The sequence below is a fragment of the Colius striatus genome, chromosome 2 (assembly GCF_028858725.1).
Source record: "Colius striatus isolate bColStr4 chromosome 2, bColStr4.1.hap1, whole genome shotgun sequence".
Taxonomy (NCBI): Eukaryota; Metazoa; Chordata; class Aves; order Coliiformes; family Coliidae; genus Colius; species Colius striatus.
The window spans coordinates 114,609,960-114,626,425 of record NC_084760.1 but is presented as its reverse complement, the minus strand read 5'-3'; the positions used below and the strand labels follow the sequence as shown (position 1 = coordinate 114,626,425).

The 16,466-nt window shown below is 42.1% G+C and overlaps 1 protein-coding gene across 2 annotated transcripts in view; it reads left to right on the top strand.

Moving 5' to 3' along the window:
• MACROD2 (mono-ADP ribosylhydrolase 2) overlaps positions 1-16,466 on the top strand; it is an 858,454-nt gene that overhangs the window by 806,294 nt on the left and 35,694 nt on the right. For both annotated transcript variants that reach the window (XM_061989226.1, XM_061989225.1), the window contains exons 12-13: positions 5,296-5,358; positions 8,712-8,780. In XM_061989226.1, the coding sequence (XP_061845210.1) occupies positions 5,296-5,358; positions 8,712-8,780 (132 nt within the window). The remainder of the gene's footprint in view (positions 1-5,295; positions 5,359-8,711; positions 8,781-16,466) is intronic.

Genomic DNA, 16,466 nt, shown 5'->3' with positions numbered 1-16,466 from the left:
GCAGGGCTGTGTCTGCAGGGAGGGAAGTTGTTGAAGCAGCACAGAGGGAAGGGGTGTCATAACTCCATTAAACAATTACCACAGATAACTCTTTACTAACCCTTCTTACCATTTACCCCAAAGGAGTTATATGCAAGTAGTGATTAAAACTGACCTAAATCATAATTTAATTAAAAGAAATTAAAATGCAAACCGAAAATGTTCAGTAACCTCAGGCCACCACCCTAATGATTCATTTTAATGTGTTTGTAGTTCTGCAGTAATGGCTTTTGTGTGTATGCGCTCCTTGTTTTATGTTTGACATCCTTTTGCCACTGGAGTAGTGTGAAGATGGTTGCAGGCTGTATTATCTGGAGCGTATACATGGATATACGTGTGCTTTCTTCTCACCTTTTAGGATTTCCACTGAAGTCAGCATATCTACTCGTGTGTGCAGAACATTGCAGCTGTAAGATCAAGGCCTCTATCTTTAATTTTCTCATTAATTAGTTTCCCTGTTATCCTAGAAGGACCTTCGTATCATTAGTACGATTACCGTGGCAGTATTTTTGTGCTGTAGAGAAAGATAATGCAAAGCTACCATCTTTTTATCTGTCAGATCTTGGGTTGTATTTGCATTTGTCATAGAAGATTGGCCCAGCTTGAAGAGACGTTCACAGGCCAGACCGCAGGAGAGATGCACGGTCACCGGCCACCCAGAGCAGCAGAGGATGCATCCACATTTGCATAACAAGAGCCATACAGGGGTGTAATAGGGTGAAACTCAGTGCTCCAAGAGTGACAAACAAGATGTGAGACTGAAGTGTCTTCCCTCTGTCTTCTTTACTTCTCTTCTAGGAAGGAGAAGGTTGTTTGAAGGAACCTTATTCTTACCGTTGATACATTACGGATGCTGTACGTTCCTGTAGGAAAGCAGAAGGAAAGTTTACAGCTTTCTCAGCAGTGAAAACAATTTGATTTTTAATAAGCGTAGATGTTATTAATCTATGTTGGAGAAGTAAAAGATGACTGGTTTGTACTAGATTTTTTTTTCCTTTAACTAAAAATACCTTATCTGCAATTCTATTTTCTTCTTGAAATTGTCTTTCTTTGCACCAGTTTTTGAGACACTGACTAGCCCCAGCTCGATGTACATTGCTGACTGCTCGTGAAGAAAGGTGCTGAAGAGGAGTAGGTGTATGAGCAAACCTGGCACTTAGCTCTGAAATGAGAAGAGCCAAGAGGCCAACAGGCTATTAATATTTTTGACTTGCCATGTTTGTTGTGAGAACAGCGAAAGATGCAAAAAGCCATGTGCCTCCAGGCTCTCGCAGACAAAATGGAAACATACTAAAACCTGCTCCATTGCTGCTGCTGAGAGTTCGTCCTCTGGACTTTCATAGGGATCTTGTCCCCTTCCTCTCCCATCTTGACTGCTAGCTTATTGTTTATCATATCATCTGCTTCATCTTGGGGCTGCTACTGCAGCTGGCATATCTCTGTGCATGCTAAATACCTCTCCTTAACATAAAGTGGGCAGACACTCAGAGAGTATCCGGTTTTCTAGTTTAGTTAGAAGTGCCGCTTGCTCTGCCAGCTTGCTGAGCATGCTGATTGATCACTGTTTAGCCTGCTTTCCACCCAATATAAATGAGGGGATGTATCTTTGGGGTGGTAGGAATTTTCTTGCTGATCTCCAAAGAAAATGGCCAAGAGGAGAGAACAAGCACCCATCAGGCATTAGTTGGTGTGGAGAGGGAAAGCAAAATATATGGCCAGAAGTAGGTATTTTAGTGTCGGATGTGCTTATTTTGTTTGTACGGTGCTACTGTAATTCTCAAACTCCTGTTTTTTCACTGACTGCCATGCTGGGGAAAAGAAACAGATGTTCCCATTTGTCTTTTGATGTGGCTCAAAATCATTTACATTTGCTGGCCTAAAATGACATGACATGTCGTTTGCCACTTTTTCTATCTCCTTTGGGGTGAGTGACAGATTGCTGTTCAATTACTAGTATAATAGAAAAGCAGATATTGTGAGGACAGCTTTCACCTAAAGGAAATGGAATCACCAGTTGCTGCAGTAGTGGAAAGAGAAGGATGGCAGATACAGTAGAAGCCATCCAGTGGAAAAGACATTTTTATTATTAACAATGTCATGGGGAAGGCTCGAGGGAAATGCACCGGGCCTGGCTTTTCTGCCTGAAGGAGAGCAGAGGTGAATAAAAGTATGGTGAAAAACTGGCTTGCTACTCTTGTGAAATATATTTTCAGCTCGTTGCCTTGAGCATGTGCTGTTAAAAGCCTTTTTCCATTTGCTCTGCACCCAATTCCAATGGAGAGCAGTAATTACAGAAAGACTCTTCATCAGTAGAAGACACTCAGCGAGAGGCTCATTACAAGGGTTTTTAAAAAATGGAAAAAAAACCCTGTTTGTCAGATGCTTTGGGATTAGTCACTTCTCCACCCTATAGTTTGCTTTCTTATCAGCGTATTCATACTCCACTTCCTCCCTTTCTCCCGAGATGAAGAGATTCTCCACGCCAGGCAAAGCTTAACCCTTCCTTCTACAAGTCATTTACTTGAGGATCACTTGTCCACTCTTAATTTTTTAGTGTTTCCTTTCCTCTGGTTCGGTGGAAGTCACTTGGCAGGTGCGGCACGTCCTTTCAATACGCCCATCGAGATTCATTTTCACATCACAATCCAGTCAGTCTGTTGGACTGGGTCAGAGTACAAGAGCTGAAGCTTCTGCAAGAGGTGAAGCTTCTGCTTTAAAGTCTTTTACGGTTTTTCTTTCTAAAGGAACAAAATGAAGTGTTAAATTGAAAACATGTTGAGAATCCGATATATAGTGCTGTAATTACCGTTCTATTATACCAGTTTCAAACAGCGAATCTCCAGTGAAATAATAGCATTAGGCTTGACAAAACAGACTGATGAATATGTGCTTTATCTGGTAATCTGATGAACCAGAGGATCATTTAAACTTTCTTTTGTAGTTTAAGTTTGTTCTGAGGAAGTGACTTGAACAAGAACTGTAGTCCCTTGGTAATGAACGTGAATGAATCGTTGAAGTACCTGTTTTTAGCCAAATAGCTCACGGTTATAGTCATGCTCGTTTTAATGGATGTAGAAACACGTATCGTCCGGAAATGTAGTTTTATGTAGTGAATGCAGTGAGGTAATTGCTGAGATGATTTTGGGTGATGTATCGGTCATTATCATTTATGCCTGACCTGCTTTTTCTGAATGCAAAGTCCTTTTGTGCAAAGCGAAACGTGTTGCACTTGGCCATAAATGAAATCCTTTCTGCTTTGGCACTACTGCTTTTACAGTGATGCAGTATTCTCTTTGGATCTGACCTAACAGTACAGATTTTTCAAGCGTGCCTGCACTGTTGTGGTACAGGGTTTGCATTGAACGTACTGTTCCTTTCCACAGCTGCTGCGGTAGGTGACTTTATCCCTTTGAAATGCGTCCTGGTGATACAGAGGAGTTTTTTTCCCTCATTTAGTAATTGCTTGCTGCAAAGCTTGCAAAGTCCCAAGTCGATGTTTTAAAAGAAAAGACGGAGAAAAAAGTTTATATTTTAGTACAGGAAAGTTTCCGTTTGGCGGTAAGTTTCCCTATTGTGCATGGAGAAGCAGAACGCTGATTTGGAAAAGAGTACGAGGTAGGAAGGGGAAGAAACCAGCTGGTTTTATCATGCTGTTTTGGTCATCCATGTAATGCAATTTTTCACAGGTTAGAACTCACTAATGTGTTAAGAGATCATTACAGCTAGTGATCCATTAAGGCTGGTTATAATGGGTACAAAGAGTTACCAAGCAGGGAGGACACTCACATGCGTCCCTGCTGATGGCCATCAGCCTCTCCCTGCCTACCTCTCCCCTCTCAGGTGGGCTGGCAAACTCCTGCTCCATCTCCTCTCCTCCTGAGAGCAGCTCTGTGCAGGGTCAGCATGAAAATACTTCTCCACTAGTCCCATCTGCTGGATGCTGGGATGTATTGCCAGCTGGAAAGAGGGAGAGCGTCATACCTCAGCCTTTAAATATTAGCGGAATGCGACGTGCCACCAGATGTACGTTTGCTTCTAAAAGCATGCTCTTTATTTCTCTTCCATCCATGTAATTGCACGTGGGCTACAGCGATTCTCTTCAACAGACTCCACGTGTTAAGTAGAAGCGAGGCGGAGGCGCGAGGAACTTTAACCATGTTGCTTTAGAGAAGCCGTAATCAGAAAAACCCAGGAGCCAGAAAAGATCACAGCAAAAAAACCATGTGTATCATTATCAAGCCATTTACAAGCCTGGGAATGAATTTCCTTTCTCTCAGTGTATATGTTCAGCAGTCAGTTTTTCAAACGCCTCATTAAGGCTGGTACTCAGCTGTTCTCACTGTCTTTCTCACTATGCTGGAGAAGAGGGAGCATAGCTGTCACATCCAGCGTGCTGCAAGGCAGCCTCTAATATTATGAAGCTGAAAGAGCCTTCTGCATCATTGAAATACCGAACCTCCTGATACACTTCTAATCGGGCCAAGCAAAGGTTAAGAGAGCTTGATCCTCGTGGCCATGGACGTTCCCCAGGGTATTAATTTTCTCAGTGGTAATTTGCTGTTTGGTACCTGCCTTCCAAAAGGGAGCTGGAGGGAAGAAAATAGATAATGAATGTGGATGCAAAGTAGTGGATGAAATTGGGAGTGAATGTGAATGTAAGAAGGGGGAAAATGCCTTCAGTCTCAGCAATCTTCAGTTTATTTTGCTCTCTTCTTTGCAGTTGTTGGATAAGTGTTTTTATACTCTGTGCTAAGTGGCATCATGCCTTTTGCTTTAAACTCAAGTTGAAACGATTCTCCCAGTCCTATTCTTACCTTCCTTGGACATTCAAGTAGGTTCTGCAAGTTGGAAATAAGGTTGCTTCAAGGAGCTCGTGGAAATGTTAGTGGAGGAAAAGAACCACAGAAGAAAACCTTTATAAAATACATAGGCTACGCTCAAGCAACAATTTCATCTATTGCAGGCAGTGTTTAGGGAAACTTACCCTTATTGGGTGTACAGTTATTTCCAGTGTACCTGTCAAGATAAAATCTTTAACCTCCCCTTCCTCAGCATGAGATAAGAAAATGTGACGGTTTTAAATGTAACTGGTTCTGTTTGCAGGATTTTTCAGTTTACCTTTATGTCTCTTCTCTTTTATTACGTGCCTTGCTGTAAATTAGCAGTTTGTGCTGAATTGGTTATACTTAATATTGCTGCTGCAGTTACCAAGAAAAAGATATATCCTGAATAGTTTTTATGTGTTTTCCACACTAGGTGGTAACGACACAGAGGAGAAGGAAAACACTGAAGAAACTGAGGCCCAGAGCCGAGAAGCAGGTTTGTGTTCCTTGAAGGATTTTCTTAGGTTTTATCCACCTTGGTGAACAATAACCTTAGTCAATGGTATTGACAGAGAATGTTTGTACATTTTCACCGGATTAGCTCAGGTCTTGTGCAATTCTCCCATCAGAGACCTCAGCTCCATTCATTATGAATGAACGTATTGCAGCGCAGGAATGCAGACTTCCCTCTTTGGATTACCAGATCTACATTCATCCTGTAAGGTGGAGAATACCTCTAGCTAATCCTCTAACTAGAAAGAAATAATTTTCACTCTGATTATCTTTCTGCATAGACTAGAAGTGGGTGAAAAGGAAATCTGGAGAAGGAGGAAGCAGGCTTCCTTCGATGAAAACTGCTTCTGGAGATTTTAAAGGGTATATTCAAGTTTTAATAAACTGTCTACAAAAGTCTCAGGGGTTATGGAGATGTAAATCCACACAGGAAGATGTTGCATATACTGCAAATGAATGTCAGAGTTCGGGAGCTGTGGCTTTTGCAGATTGGCATGCTTGTAGACTCTAGTGAGTTCGATATTTAAAAACACAGCTTCACTCAGTAGATTTTCTGTTATTTTGCTTCTGTTTATAGTAAAGACAACAGGAATTAATCAGTTATCAGAAGAGCTGAAGTGACAATCGAAATGACTGTAAACCCCTTACTTCTTAAGGATGTCTTTTGGTGTAATATTGCTTGTAACACCACGCTTTTCTGCTTTGCTTGGGTTTTTCCTCATCATGGTGCAAGATATAACTTACACATATTCAATTCAGAGATCATAAAACAGTTTTCTTCAGAACTTCTCTTTTTAACTGGAATGGAAGATAATTTTCAATATGTGGGAGATGGAAAGAGACGAAGAAGACCAGACATTAAAAGCACACACACAATTTAGAAGGCCTAAATTCTTTACTTCTCTGGTTTGCTTACTGCATTGTGGCTGTTTCTAGACAAGGAATTTGTTTGATGAGGGTCCTTCTCTTCCGTCCTATACATTGGCCACTGTATGTGGAAGAGCAGCACTTCTCCCTGCACTCCACAGGTCAGTGCTCTGCAGTTAGGTGTTAACAAACAATGCTGTCCGCAAGTGCTTGAAGTCCTTCTGTGTTTCATGTCCTCCTTACCACTTCTGCTTTATGTCCTTGCACAGGCCAAGCAGCGGGAGCTGAAGCCGTAGGCACATAGTATTACAGAATAAGAAGGTCTCCCAAGGACCTCAGCAAACTTTGTACCTAGGCCCTTTATCCTACCCAAGATAAGCATGCAGGGGTATTTTGTAAGTGCTAGAGAACAACCGTGTTTCCTTTCCTGGGTTTTTCACTTCATGCAAAGTCACATTTTAAACAGGTGAAGGGGTGCAGGGAGAAGGGAAGAACGAGTCGCTCTGTCTGAATCTGGATTCACTTTTGAATCTCTGACTAGGCAGGGGCAAACCTTTGCCCAAACAATATTGAGCTCTTAACCGTACCAAGTAGCGCTTGGCTGCTAGCTCACCTAAGAGTTAGTGCTGCTAGGAGCTCTGACCTTCAGCTGCAGAGGTTCCTGTTAAATCCAGTTATACTGCTGTCTACGGAGGCCAAATACAGCCCATTGTGCTCGTCAGCTCTATTGGTTCTGACGGGGTGCGTGTTTCTCTGGCGTTTTGATTCACAAAACAGTTCGACTGAATGAGATATATTTCATTTTTCCCGAGAGAGTTAAGGAATATGTACCTCTCTAAATTATTATTTTGCTACTGGAGGTGTTTTAAATGCATTGTGTTTTTCCCAAAGCCATCATTATGACTTGTTACGTTACAAGCTGTCAGAGCTGGTTTATCAGAGCCACGATGTACATTCCTTTGCTATCTCCTGTTGGTAGTTAATGTTTTGCTACTCTCGTGAAGAGCGTTAAAGAAAAGGTCCAGACATTGTAGGTCCCAGATCAGAAAACATCATGCTTCAGGTACGTGATTTAGGTACATGCCTAAAGATAGCAGTGTGGCTACACTGAGTCCAGGAGTGGCCTCCTCAGCCACCGGCACACAGTGTTACAGGAAAACATATCTGGCTTCACGTTTATCCCCACTAGTTCACGTAGTGGCAAGAACAGAAGGGCGTACAGCTACCTCAGCTTAGTTATGTTCAGCTACTGAGTTTCTCCTGGTTTCCACTCTACTCATTGTGGAGACAAAACATCACCAGGAACTTCTAGGTTGCTGTCTGTGTGCCCTTCCTTGGCAGCAGGAAATGATCTGGTTTTCAAAGATAGGCACATTTGTCTAAAACTGTTCTAATCACTGCAAATGATCCCTGTAAGGAGCAATCCTATCAGATGTTTATCTTCTTATTTGTGTTTTCTAAACCAAAAGGCATGTCATTCATCCTTGTGACAAACCATAAACTGTGTGGTTTGATATTGTGAAAGAGAATGCACGAGGAAAAAATTTGTCCCCAGTGCATTACATAAAGCTTTATGTATTCTCATTATACGGCAGTGAAACAGCCAGTCACAGTGCATGAAGACTGGCCTGAAATTCTTCAGCTATTACTCTGTGAGGTTTCTCGAGTCTGGTCTCTCCAGTCTATCATCAGTGAACTTCACAGTTAACACGTGGGAAAACAAAATGGCAGGTGGTTCAGAGCTCTTGTTTCAAACCAGTTAAAAATAGTCAATGACTGCATTGGGGGGAAAAAAATTTGTGAGGATGATCAGAGGCCAGGCTTTTGAGAGAAATGAAAGGCTACAAGGGAAAACCAAGGCTTAGTAAGGTCCTTGAATTAAAAAACATCCAGAGAAAAAACACCAGTTAAAGTTAAAAATTCTATTAAATTCAAGTATTAGTTTTATCTACCGACCACAATAGTTTTTACCTGCATGCTCTACCATTAAAAAACCCTCTGAGCTGCAGACTTTCAGGGTCTTGCTAAAGAATCAGGCCTGATTCTTGCAAGCTTCTATTTCTGGGAAAGCATTTGGATTCCAAGGGGATCTGTGGGCATGATTAAAGTTAAGAAAGGCTTAATTGTTTTTTCTCAAAATAGATGGATTAAATGAAAAAAAGAATCTCAAAGCAAACAGCAACACCTTCCTACCTATGAAACTGATAGCTGTTGCTCTCTCTGTGTTGTGAGAAACTGAGAGATAGACTTGATCTGGCAGTATCGTAATGTAAGTTTACCTCTGGCTTAGGGAAGACAATCAGACCGGTGATGGCCGGTGGATGCCGTGTGAATAGATGGAAGCCCAGAAAAATCAAATTCGGGTCTAATGTCTTGTCTCAATAAGGCACAGCACTTCTTTTCAGTGAAGTGATTCATCAGTTTGCTATCTAATGAATAACTTCTCTTTCATTTCCTTGGTTCCTGCAGACGAGACGAAACCTCCAGCTGTAGCCAGCCTATCATCCTCAGAAGAAACAGAGCTGAGCCAGGATAAAGGTATAGATTGTAAATTGCGTTTCAAAGTATCCAGTCCCCAGAGGACGTTTTGCAAAGCCTTCTTTCCCTCTGTCTGGCAATCGCCAAAATCACAGTTAAACAATCCTGAAACAGGTAAACGCTTGGATTTTCATTTACAAAAGTCTTTGTAATGAGGTACTTGGCACCAGCTGTCGTGCTGGTAGGAGAGACGCCGGGAATTCCTAAGTCCTCTTGTTAGAGAGGTAATGTGGAAATATCTTATATGACATAACAGAAACAAGCCCGGGCTCACCGGGTGATTCACGGGCGTAAAGTTAAGCGTGCGCATCCATCTCCGCGGTATTATCTCCCCGTTCAGTGCTCTGCTGATGGGGAAAAAAGGAAAACACAATAGCTATAAACACATCAAGAGGAGACAGGAGGAGATGAAGTCATAATTGAGAGGGAGAAAGTAATGTTTATCTTGTGCAGACTGTGCTGGGCACTCAGATCATTTAGTTTGTGATAAATATTTAAAAGTGTCATGGGGCCAAATGACAGGGAGTTTAGGAAACAAGAAAGAGAGATGATCTAATTTAAATGTTTCAAGCTGAGATTTTTCCTGTGGAGTTGTTGGTTTACAGATAGGAACCAGCGCACAGACGTACTGTTTTTGATACTCTTACGATATCAGGCTATTAATTGCTTGTGCCGGTCTATGGGCTTTGGCATTTTTGTGGGGGTATGTCAGGAAAAAGCTTGGGTGATTTATAAAACGTTCGCTACTGGTAATTCAAAACAGGAGTTATGCTATCTATAATAAATACAATCCATCAGTACAGCCTTCCAGAAAGACTCATAGAAAATCTTAATGCATTTTCCTGAGATAACATAATTATTAACATCCATTAGCTTATTTATTTAAAAAGATGTAACGTTGAATTCGGCGTCGCTGCTCGACTCTCTTCTCATTTTTCTAGATGGGTGTGACGGGGTGTGAGATCTTACCCTTTTGTTCCAAAGACATGTGCTAGAGAGCCCACATACTTACTTGATGATGACTTCAGAGCCTTGTGCAGGTTGATTTAAATGCTCTCTTAACTGATTGATTGATCATGCAGGGGGGAAAAAAAAAAAGGCAAGCCCTTGGTGGAGCGCTGGCTTTTGCTTTTGATATTTTCACAGCTGAAATTCGTGGCAAGGCTAGTGGAAGGCAGAGACGGTGATAGATTCAGCCCCAGCATAGTTGGTGATTGCCTGTCATTCCTTTCTCCTTTTTTTGGTGACATTTGGCCTGTTTATGTATCCTGTATCTGTAATATCCCCCATCAGATGTGGCTTTAATGTGAGGGTCACGGTGATACTTTGAGTTTGGATTTTATTTTACTCTCCTTTTTTTGCTGTCTGCAGTCTGACTGAAGATCACAACATTTTGGTATAGCTTTTGAGTGAACATTCCTGACTGTGAAGCCAGTGTCTTCGTACGTGCTTTTCAGTCACCATCTCAATGTGTAACCACTCCAGATTTTTTGAGCCATTGCATTAGTTGTCTGTCTTCTCAGGAAAGTAGCCTTCTTGGTGCTGTAGGTCTCACTTTTCCTGTAATATGCTAAGAGTGTAGTGTTTTCCCCTCTTCTCTTCAGAGGTTGACGGAAGAGATAATGGCCTGAGAAATGTAAAGGGCGGTTTCTCTTTGATGTCCTACCTCTCCAAAAAAGTAAGATGAAAAGCATCTGGTAGAGACAAAGGAGCGAGGCAGACTCTCCTCCATGTATTTTGTTTGTAAAGTCATAGAAAGAAGGAACTGTGGGGAAAAGAACATGTTTTGGGATTTACTTGCTTTACTTTGGGATTTACATTTATTTAAAGGTAGCCACGAATTCTGAACCGTGAGACCAATGCATCCACCAGGCTGTGGTTTCAGTCCTTATTCCCATTAGTAGATTTCCAACTATTCAGGTTTTAGATTTGGAATTGCCTTAAAATGGACACTACTAGTGTTACCAAAAGCCTGCTGCCGCTTGGGAAGCGGCACTTGTACAAAATCCTGGCAGTTCTAGAAACACCTGCTGCTCCCAAAATAAATTCCAGCCTTCAAATTGTTTGCCCACTCAGTTAACACAGCTACAACTTGTCAGGTTCTGGAACATGCTCATTTCTGTAGTTTATCTTCAACTCAATGAATAGCATATAAAGCATTAAAAGAAACGATGATTTCCAGTCCTTCCACCTAATTACAGTGAAAGGAGATTTGAGGCAAAGAAGTCTAGGCTGCATATTCCCAAAATGCATAGTTTAAACCACTCGAAACAGGAGGTTTCCAGAGCTGCTCTGGGAGTATTGCAGCTTTTCAAATGTCAGCTCTGGTGAGTGCAACAAAACAAGTACGTTGACTCCATTTAGAGGTGACTAGTAGGTTTTCCGCTTATTTTTTCTCACCTTTCTGGGGTTAGAATATAGCAAACACGTTTAAACAGTTACTGCTATAAAATTGGTGGTCAGAACAAAGCACAGGTATGTCTACTGCCACGAAGGTCCAGGATTTTTGTATTACCCAGGTCATCTTGATCGGTTGGTTTGGTTTTTCCTAAGGATGGGAACGTGAAAGGTTGTTTCATGAGACGTGCACGGAATGGTGTAAGAATTGTGTTTTGAAGGGCTTCAGTTAAAAACTGTGATATTATAAATCTCATATTCATGTGAAAGACTGTCTCTTCCGTTATTCACAAGGGCAGAGATGCTGCCCAGGAAGAGAAGTCCACATTAGCCCAGTTTGCATGTGGCTTTTGAGCAGATTGAGTTTTTTGAGGGCACTGTCTGCCCTCAGAGAAGAAGGGAAAAAAAGCAGGCAGAACAGTTATATTCTAAGACTATATTCTAAGTTATATTCAGGACATTTGATGTTATGCTGTGGAAGTATCCTCTTATTCCAGTCTGGGCCAAGTTTCTGTTTCCACTGTCTGGAAATACCACAAAGAAATGTTGCTATTTTACCCTTGAAAACTTGCACACATAACTATTAGCTCTTGGGGAGGAGAGCTGACATCTCTAGGCAGCACCTTCGTAGCACTTCATTACTGTGCATATGGAAGTAGATCCTTTGCACACAGCATATTTCAAGTTAGAGATGCTTCTCTTTATGAAGTGTAAGGGCAGAACAAAGTGATTAAAGTCATTAATGTTTATGCGGCAGATAAAACACGTATCAGACAGACTGCACTCAGCCCAGTGTGCCTGTCCATCCAAGATTGTGCTGAGACTACAAACTCATCTGAAATGGATGATGTTGTATGCAGCTGTGGACTGGTTGGAACCTGTAATTATTTTCCTTAGAGCATGTGTGCATGCATATGTGTGTGTGAGAGAGTCTTCTGCATCTCCACCTCAGGTACCTATCCTACCAATTACTGTTTAACCCGCTTTAATGATAAGGCAGAAAAATGGAAAAGGGAGCTGGATTTAGTACAGGAGAAGAATGAGCTCCCCATTATGCGATCATGGCAAAGTCTCTGTGCACAATAAGCTGATTTTAATTCATGAGCACTTAATAAGAACTGAATTTTCATTTGAAGGTCAACTAAATTAAATCATATGCTAATTAATTTTAAAAATAAAGTAGCAATTAATTATTTCCAGGTGTTCACCAGAGTGTGCTCCTGTGGGAGTGCCGTTTCAAGCAAATCACTATTTTTCTGCATTCTCTGAAATGGAGTTGGATTCAGTCAGCTGGAGGGCTTATGTCATCAGGAACAGAGTTAAGTGTATGCCTTGGCTAAGGGGTCAGCCCCGAGAACTCATTTTGTGCGACCCAGAAGTCTGTAAGTATCCTGCCTGTAAAACAGAATGGATATAAAAACCCTGTTTTGCCAGCTGTAGTTTTCACCTAGGAAAAATCTTGGTGTCCTAAAGACACAAGTGATTGAGAAGGGATAAACCTAAAGACAGACCATTTCAAATGCAGGGGAGCTTTGCAAATCGACGTAAATTAGACATCGATAAGTGAGTGAAAGAGACTGAAAGGCCAATATGTTCAAAAAGAGGTGTTTAAAATCGACTCTTAAGTATATATTAAGACATCTAAATGAATGACCTGATTTTCAGAATTGCTGAGCGCTCAGCAGCGACCAATGAAATGTTTTTACTTCACCCTTGGGCTATGATTAGACCTGGAAAATTTCAGCCTGAAAAATTTCAATTATAGGTAACTGAAAAAGAACCTTTTTAATGGAAGAGTTTCAGCACTCCCAGCCATAGCTGTGGCTCCACATGCCGGCTACAGTGATAACATTTTTCCCTCCCTGCTTAGAAGGATTTTTATGACAGTAAATTGGCTAACCCAAGCTAGAAGGTGTGGTCTGGGGTTTTTTTTCAAATCAGGTACATAACCATCACCATCCAACCAAATGCCTGTTCTCCCAACACCCTCCAGAACGATCGCCTCACGCTCCACTTGATGCAGGTTATTCACTTTTCATCTGATCTGTCTGTAGCATTGCACATCCAGGTGGGGTCCAGCCCAGAAACTGTTCCAGGCATTTTTGCTTGACCCATCTACTCAGCTGGTTTGTTTAGATCCTACTTATTTTTAAATATTAGCTGATCTGGAGCCACACAGCTGCGCTCCTGTCAGTCTGATGCAAGCTCCTACTCCTTCCATCTGCCCCCTCAACCCTTACCTTCTTCCTAGGCTTCTCCTGGGAAGGGTCTACCTGAGGTGGCCAGGCTTTTTCCTTTCCCAGAGCCCCATTCCCAGGGCCCTGCCCCTGACGGCAGCGGCAGGATGCTCACGGTTATCGTAGCACCCGTGCCTGACATTTCTCCTGTGCACAGAGGATGAGGTAAGGGGAGACGGCCTTCTGTCAGCTTGAAGCACGAGCGGATGGGAGCGTTACTTGGTGGACCCCACCAGCAGAGATGAAGTGCCCGGTTTACTACCTGAACACTTGCAAAAACATCTCTACAGGTTGTTGCACCTCAAAGGGTCTGTTTTACCAAGCCCTATCAACTTGGGCTCCAATAAATCTAATCTGTCGTAAAGACAGATTAAAATGAAATCTTGGTGGATATAAAAATAACATTTTAAAGTCAAAGCTCAAGAATATCTCCCTAACTTCTCATAAATCACCATTTTATAGTACTTCGTTTTAACACGTATTCCTGGGTTTATGAGGCAAAAGAATACCCTAATCATGTGGCAGCCTCCGTGCACACCATTACCTGTAATTTTAGACGCCTGCTTGATTTCTTTCACTCTGGAAATATTCCAGTCGTTTTTCACAGTATCATGCTTAAAAAATAAACCACACAGAACCTGTTTCTTTCATAATGACCAGCGTTTTCTCCCTTTAATCTTTGCACAGCTCCCTAAAACACGGTGATTTATCTGTGTTGTACAAAGGACCCAGGTGTGTTGCACATTAGAAACGACTCAGTAAACACGCTGTGCAGAGAGTAACTGGGGATGTGAATTTTAAAAGATCATTAAACCACTTAACATTCAAATCTTAGTATTTCTCCTCTTCCTTAGCGTTTGCAAAGTTTTGTTTGAGCAGCATTGCTTTTTACAGTCCAAAAAAAACCCCCATGAATGGCGTGGAAAAGTGTGGGGGTTTGTGCAGTATTTAGACAAAATACTGTCTGATTATTGGCAGGAAGAGCAGGATTGACAGTTTATTGCAAACTACAGGGTTTTCTCGGAGCTAAATTCAACACATAGTTGTTAGATTGGAGCGGTGAATGTACTTGGGGGTATTCTAATTCTTAAAGTCACAGAACCACAGGATGGTAGGGGTTGGAAGGGACCTCTAAGGATCATCTAGTCCACCCCCCTGCCAAAGCAGGTCCACCTAGACTAGGTCACACAGGAACGCGTCCAGGTGGGTTTTGAAGACCTCCAGAGAAGGAGCCTCCACACTCTACCTGGGCAGCCTGTGCCAAGGCTCCTTCACCCTTAGAGTAAAAAAGTTTTTCCTTAAGTGGAACTTTTTGTGTTCCAGAGAAAACTGTTGCCTCATCCTCTTGACATACTCCTTTTAAATACTTGTAAGTATTAATGTTTTCTTCCTGGGTTGTTAAAGGTTGAGGCTAATTCCCAGGTGCAGTCACCCACTCAGCTCTGCAAGGCAGTTGTTTCGATACAACAGAGGGATGCGGGGCCAAATGCTCCTGACGTAGACTTTCTCACTGTTGCCAAAAGCAAGTTTCAAGGAGCTAAGGGATGCTCAGACTTCAGTGAGCACTTCAGGGCTTGATTTGCAGTAGATAAAACAGTCTATCTTTGGTTCATTTATGTCATTAAATGTCATGTTTGTTTCGTTCATGTGTGATCGATAATGCCATTATGAACTGTGCTCCAGTGTGGTATCAGAAGCACTGATTCTTTTCAGTCCTCCTTGGAGGAATGTTCACCGTTACGGTCTCAATCTGTGGTTACCCAAGGTAAAGAGTGCCCAGCATGTGTTGTTATAAAACTCACCATAGTGTGCTGCAGAATAATATCCTGTCTTGGATTCTCTGATACAACTTAACAAGTAAGGAGCTGCATTAGGAGACAGCTAGCACTGCCTTACACCATTTAAAAAGAGTTAGTTCTAGCCAATTAGAGATGAACAGAGGTTTTAGGGGTGGCCAGAGCTTTTGTAGACCTTGGAATTGTTTGAGACCGTGATACTGGCTTATGCTCAGTTGCATAAAGCTCCAAAGGGCTAAGCAAGCACAGAAGACCAGCTGAGCCCGAGGAATAGCACTACCCTACTGCGAACTTGCACGCAGAAAGTCCTACATTATCAGCATTTGTGACATTCTCATGGCTGCCTAATGACTGAAGTGGAGGTGGCACTCTCGCCTTGTATCCAATTTGGGAACAGCTTTTATTGACAGGTACATTTGGTCTTACGCTCTTACTCTTGCTTGGCCCGGATTTTCTTCATAAATCTGGGTTTATTCCTTTGCTGTATTTTATTCTCGTTAATCCTACAAGTAAATCTGTCTTTGGACCTTTTGGCTTGAATATTTGATGTAATATTTGCATTTGAAAAGAAGAAATCTTTGACATAGTCTTGACCTTAAAGATTTTGAAACTCGGTATCTGCATACTAATGCAGAGACTGATTTCTGCTGCTGAAGCAAGAGCAGCGGGCTCTCACTGCTAGGCAAGAACACCTGTCCACGTTTTGCTCTTCTCAGAAACGTGCTTTACAAAAAGCAGCTCGTGCAAAAGTATCATTCTGTATTGCCTGGGAGAATTTTCAGTTGCATGCAATTAGAAGACCAGTTATCATCAAAATGAAATCTCACCACAAATCTACAGTCTGGTAAGAGTAAACAGGGACAGCTATGGGAAGGTGCCAAGAGATGCCAGAGAGCATAGGGAGTCTCTAGCTGTGGTGCCTGACACTGACTTCTCGCTGCAGCTGCAGGGTCAGACTGCCAGCTGTGCCAAAAGGTGGGAGTAGACACAACTGTGCAATAGCCATCATTTGCCAGAAGCTGTGTGATGCTCTGCAGCAACCAGCAGCACGACGGGGCACATACATCAGCCAAGCGTGGGCCTCCTTAAACCCCATTTGTTATTATTGACCACCACCTGTAATTGTTCCTCTGACGCTGGGGATTGATTTTTGCATGAAATTGGAGTCATCCCTCATTCTAGGAGAAAAGCTGGCACCTGTGAACCGAGATTAAAGGCACGGGTTTGGGATTATGAAACACTGTGCAATAGGTAGA